The sequence below is a fragment of the Pinus tabuliformis genome, chromosome 1_1, assembly GCF_031772625.1.
Source record: "Pinus tabuliformis cultivar Carrire ecotype Pingquan chromosome 1_1, CPIR1, whole genome shotgun sequence".
Classification (NCBI taxonomy): domain Eukaryota; kingdom Viridiplantae; phylum Streptophyta; class Pinopsida; order Pinales; family Pinaceae; genus Pinus; species Pinus tabuliformis.
In genome coordinates this window covers 41,891,998-41,898,308 of record NC_142297.1, presented here as the reverse complement: position 1 = coordinate 41,898,308, position 6,311 = coordinate 41,891,998, and the positions used below count along the sequence as shown (strand labels likewise).

The 6,311-nt window shown below is 38.9% G+C and overlaps 2 protein-coding genes across 2 annotated transcripts; both read left to right on the top strand.

Annotated features, from left to right (window-relative positions):
* The first annotated feature begins 682 nt into the window (after nt 1-682).
* On the top strand, nt 683-3,175 carry LOC149211484 (uncharacterized). Its single transcript, XM_089388402.1, has one exon. It carries the CDS (start codon nt 683-685, stop codon nt 3,173-3,175), a length of 2,493 nt encoding a protein of 830 aa, XP_089244528.1.
* Nucleotides 3,176-4,713: 1,538 nt separating this feature from the next.
* Nucleotides 4,714-5,721, top strand: LOC149211483 (uncharacterized). Its single transcript, XM_089388401.1, has one exon. It carries the CDS (start codon nt 4,714-4,716, stop codon nt 5,719-5,721), a length of 1,008 nt encoding a protein of 335 aa, XP_089244527.1.
* The last annotated feature ends 590 nt before the right edge of the window (nt 5,722-6,311 follow it).

Sequence of the window (6,311 nt, the reverse complement as noted above, 5' to 3'; positions counted from 1 at the left end):
ATCTCAAGAAACCAAGGATAGAATTCTTCTTTTGGAGAAGCAGCAAACCAGAATTCTTCTGGAAAGGGAAGAAGAGTGGAGAATAAAGAGCAGGGCAGTTTGGCTAAAGTCTGGGGATGAAAACACCAAATTTTTTCATAATTTTGCAAAAGGAAGAAAATCAATAAACACTATTTGGAGCCTTAAAAATGAAGAAGGAAGAGATGTCAGGTCCTTTTCAGAACTTTCTGGATTAGGGAAAAGACATTTTCAAAACTTATATTCAGATCAGGGAGAGGCTACTGTTGCAGAAGTCTTTAAAACTGTGCAATGTTTTCCCAGATTCATTGAGGAAGAAGATTCTGAAGATCTTTCAACTCCGGTCACTAAGGCGGAGATTGAAGCAGCCATGAAGCTTTTGGGCAAAGACAAAAGTCCAGGCCCTGATGGCTAGACTATTGAATTGTTTCTCCATTTTTTTGATCAAATTGGAGACGAGATAACTGAAGTTGTAGAAGAGTCAAGATTGAAAGGAGACATTTATAGACCTTTTAATTCAACATTTATTGCTCTCATTCCTAAGAAGAATGAGCCGGAAAGTTTTGAAGATTTCAGACCAATCTCTTTGTGCAACTGCATTTATAAGATTATTTCAAAGGTTATAGCCCTCAGATTAGCTCCAATCTTGTCAAGGAACATATCTATGGAACAATTTGGGTTCCTGGATGGCAGACAAATCCATGAAGCTATCGGGGTTGCCCAGGAGGTAATCCATAGTGTCAAAAGCAAGAAAAAGAAAGGTGCTGTTCTCAAAATAGACCTCTCCAAAGCATTTGATAGGATAAGCTGGCTCTATCTACGAATGCTTCTTACTCATGTGGGTTTCAACTATCCTTTTGTCAGCTGGATCATGGGATGTATTACAAATGTCAGCTTTGCAGTTTTGGTCAATGGAGCTGCCTCTTCCTTTTTCTCTAGCCAGAGAGGCCTCAGACAAGGGTGTCCATTATCTCCTCTTCTGTTTCTCCTTGTGGCTGAAGGACTTAGCAGGCTGATACATAAAGCCAGAAGTGAGAACAAGGTAAAAGGTTTAGAGGTAGCAATAAATCTCTTCATCACTCATCTTCTTTTCGTTGATGATATATTGATCTTTACAAATGGAAATTTCAGCGAATTAAAGGAGATAAAATGCATTTTTGATCTTTTTCTAAAAGCAACTGGAATGCAGATAAATTCTGTGAAATCACAAGTTTGTTTGGCAGATGTGGACAGAAGGGAAAGGAGTCTTCTGGCCGATCTTTTTCCTTTTCCTAGCCAATCTCTGGATGCTCCTTTCAAATATCTGGGCTTTTGGCTAAAACCAGATGCTTACAGAAAAGAAGATTGGAATTGGATTATAGCAAAAATTGAAGCTAGAATCTCACATTGGAGCTATAGATGGCTGTCCAGAGCAGGTAGGTTAACACTCATCAAATCGGTCTTGCTAGCCATACCAGTTTACTGGGCTGCTCTAACTTGGATTCCTAAAGGTGTTATGGAGAAAATCAGAAGAATTTGTTGCAGATTTCTTTGGGCAGGCTCTAAGGAATCGGCCGGATTACCGTGGGTGGCATGGGACAAAGTGGCCAGATCAAAAGAGTGGGGAGGTTGGGGGATTAAAAGACTTCCTGAGTTCAGCACTTCGTTAGCAGCAAAGTCAGGTTGGAGGCTTATAACCATAGAAAACCTATGGACAAGGGTGGTAAAAAGGAAGTATATCGATCCAATGCCCTTGGAAGCTTGGATTCGGAGCCAGAACAAGAAGGCAAAAAACTCTTCTGTAATTTGGAAGGCCACGGTGGATGCATTCTCAGTGATTGAGCAAGGGTTAGCTTGGAAAGTGGGAGATGGCAGACAAATCAGGATTGGCAGAGACCCTTGGGTCGGGTGTAATGAAGCTTATGCCTTATCGCCAGGGCTCCTTCGACATCTTGAGTCCAAAGATATCACCTCATTAAATCAGGTGGCAAGAGTTGGGCAGTCAACTATTTGGGGACAGGCTTGGAAGGATGATGAAGAGTTAGAGCTAAATGTCAGATGGAAGAATGAATGGACAGGTTTCATCAAAGAACTAAAACGATCCAATGTTAGGATAAGGGAGGATCCTGACAGGCTAATGTGGGCTCACAGCAAATCTGGGGGGTATTCTCCAAAGGAGGGATATTCTTTTCTTTTGGGAAAGATAGGATGGGGAGTACCGGATTGGTGGTCCAAAGCTTTATGGAAACTCAAATGCCCTGCAAAATCCAAGCTCTTTCTCTGGTGTATATTAAACAGGAAGGCTCCAACATGGGAAATCCTACAAACTAGGTTTTTAGCTGGTCCAGGGCGTTGTCCTCTGTGCAAGTCTGATGAGGAAACTACAAATCATCTTTTCACCACCTGTCCCTTCTCGAGGAAGATTTGGGAGGAGGTCACTGGTTTCCTCAAGGTTAATGCACAGTGGGGAAATGAGCCGTTGGGCGATTCCTGGAGGAAGTGGTGGCAAACTTATTCGGAAGGGAATATGAGGAACTTGCATATTATCTTCTGCTGGGGTGTGTGGCTAGCGAGAAATAAGAGTCTATTCCAAGATCAAAATACACCGTCCTCTGTCATTGCCTCTAATATCACAGCCATTTACTCTGCTCTGCCTCCTCCTAAAGAAAAAAAAACCAGAACAAAACAAAATGATTTCATAATTCAGGAGAATATCCCTTGTGGCTTCTTTGACGGAGCCTCACAAAACAATCGGGCCGGTGCAGGCATGAGCATCCATATCAATCCGGAACACGTTCTAAAAGCCTCGGTTGGGCTGGGTACAGGAACAAACAATTTTGCAGAACTCTCTTCTTTACGTCTCTTATTATGCTGGCTACAACACAAAAGTATCAACTCTATACAGTTATTTGGGGACTCTCTTAATGTTATAAATTGGATCAATGGTTTAGCTGTTTGCCAAAATCAAATTTTGATGACAATTGTTGAAGAGATTTTATATCTGAAGACTCTCTTTAACAGGTTTTCATTATGCCATATCTACAGGGAAAGGAATGAAGAAGCAGATCAGTTATCTAAGGCTGGTCTACAACAGGATCCAGACAGCTGGGCGATAGAAGAGATACATCAGGGGCAGTCTTACAGATCAGACCAGCCTCCTTATGATCATCAGCATTAATTTCAGATTTTGATCTGCCCCATTTTTGTCGGCACCTATATAGTTTTTCTCTATACACTGTTTTTTTATTGTATATATTTCTCCTTAGAAGTTTCTTCCTTTCGGCTGACCGATCACAGCCTTCAGACCTCTCTTAATATTTTTGAAACATACTTACTACCGGCGGCCACTTTTTTTACTGTTTTGGAGTTGTTTTCCATTATGGAGACTCCGGTTAACTCTAGTTTTATCGTTTTAATGGATTACATCCTCCTCTCGGGAGGAAGAGTCCCTCAGGCTTCAATCAACAAAAAAATCTCCCTGCGGGTTGAGCTGTGAATGTATCAATGAGCCCAGCATGGCTTAAGAACCATTGGATCTAAACTTTTATTATCTTAATAAAAAGTTGCTTTTTTCCCCGGAAAAAGTCAGACAATATAAGTTTAGAAGACATTCACACTAGAAATAGATTAGATAATACAAGCATTATAATTGATAACAAGGTAATAAACAATATTATAGATGGGAACTTTAATGTATTAAATAAAAAAGGAGGTAATAATATAAATAATAAGCTACATGATAATACAATGAGATTTAAAACTATAGACAACAACCTAGGAGACATTATAGACATTACAACCAATAGATCAGATAACAAAATAAAAAACAATTCTCACAATAATTCTAATAAAAAAGTTATTAATATCTCCTCTTACGAATTGAATAAGGAAGAAGCCGAAGTCCTTGACAAAGGACTCAATTTTGCCATAGCCCCCAAGCGGATCCCTAATGAAGAAATCATTTGCAGCCTTGAAGATGGAATCAAAACTCTCAATGATGAAGATAAAGAGCTTGTTAGACAAGAGTGTGGTGTCATCCTAAGGAGAGCCAAACCTCCAAAAAGCAATCTAAACCATGAGTAGCTGAAAGCCCTAAAAAACCTGAGGGAGAATAATGACATTGTCATTCTAAAGGCCGAAAAAGGAGGTGCCACTGTGGTGATGGATCGTGATAAATACATAAGCAAAATGAAGGACCACCTATACAACAGTGGTAGCTACAAAAAGCTTGAAAAAAAACCCATCTCTAAAATTACAAAGCTAGTCAAGAAAGCCATTAAAGAGACTAATATGGAGGAGAAACTAAAAAGATGCCTTACCCCCGATAGTGAAATTACACCTCGTATTTATAGGGCCCCTAAAATTCATAAAATTGATGTCCCCCTCAGACCTATAGTCAATACTATTGGAGCACCCACATATGAACTAGCAAAGTATGTCGCCAGCACCCTAGCCCCTAGAGTTGGTAAAACCAACTCTTTCATCAAAGACTCTAACCATTATGTTGAGTTCATTAAAAAAGCTAAGCTAGATCTGGGTGATAAAATTGTCAGTTTTGATGTGGTCCAGCTCTTCACCAAGATTCCCCTAGATGAAGCAATACAAGTAGTAAAGGAAGTGGCGGACCCCCAAACTGCGAAGCTGGCTGAAATCTGTCTCCGTTCCACTTTCTTCACATTCTAAGGGGAAATCTTTGAACAAACATCAGGAGTGGCTATGGGATCACCTCTTTCACCTATTGTAGCCAACCTCTTCATGGAAAAATTTGAAAAGAAGGCTCTTGATGCCTATCCGTTAAAACCCAAGTTTTGGATCAGGTTTGTGGACGACACCAGTGTTAACTGGCCTCATGGGGATGATGAACTTAATTTTTTTTTAAACCATCTCAATAGCATGTCTGAAGACATTAAGTTTACAATGGAAGTTGAAGAGAATAATTGCATACCATTCCTTGATATCCTCCTCATCAGAAACAAGGATGGTTCCCTAGGACACAAAGTATTTAGAAAGAAGGTGCATACTGATAATTACCTTCATGCAGATTCTCACCACCACCCAACTCAAAAAATGGGTGTTCTTCAAACCCTATTTACTAGAGCCTATAGAATATCAGATGAGGGCCACACCGAAGATGAGATTAATTACTTAAGAAAAGTATTTACCGGCTTAGGATACAATAATAAAAACATCATTAAAGCCATTCAGAAAGCTAGATCTGGAAGCAAGAAAGATAAACTTGGAAACCAACCATCTGCTAATGCTTACCTTCCATACATCTGTGGGGTCACTGACAAGCTTGCTAAAGTTCTCATGAGAAAAGATATCAAAACTTCATTCAAACCCTTGACGACTATTAAACAAAGAATGAAATCTGTCAAGGACAACCCAGAGCACCTCCAGCAGAAAGGTGTTTATATGATCAATTGCTCTTGTGGGAAACACTATATTGGGGAAACAGGTAGGTCGGTCAAGATCAGGCTCAAAGAGCATGGGGCAGATATCCAGAATGAAAGAACTTGTTCTTCAGCTTTAGCTGAGCATGCAGGCAAGACAAACCACCACATCTGCCTTGAAGACACAAAGGTCATTGCCTTTGAAAAACATCATTTTAAGCGTAAAGTTCGGGAGGCTCTTGAAATCATCAAGCACCCACACAACCTCAATAGAGATGGAGGCTTGGAAGTTAGCAGAAATTGGATTTCCCTTCTCCCCCGCATTGAATAAAATGCTCACCCCTTCTCATCGCCCCTACTCATCACCCTTACCATTCTTCATCATGCCCGTCCTCTAACCCTGCCCCTCAAAATTATCTCCTATATCATTTCCCCCTACCCTTAACATTTCCCTAACAATCCTCTCATGCCCCTTGTATGACCCTTTGAACCCATCCATTCGTCAACCCCTATCCTTGGTTACCAACTCCACCCCTCTCCTAACCCTAAAAATAACATCAAGCATTATTAAGAAATCTAAGCATTAGTAAAATAACACATAAAACTAAAGAAATTATATATTAACCAAAATATGAATAAGAATAAAATTAATAACATAAATGATTAAAGATGAATTATATTATTAAAACTCTTATTAACCAAAATATATACAAATTACATTATTAACCTAAATATGAATAAGAATAAAATTAATAACATAAATGATTATTAAATATAATAAAACTCTTATTGGATTACATTAACATTAATTAAAAAACATAATATCATAAATCTTTAATAAAATAGAAAAAATTTAAACTAAAATAAATAATTTATTAAACAATAAATAAAATAACATTTTATTCACTCTTTGAATAACAT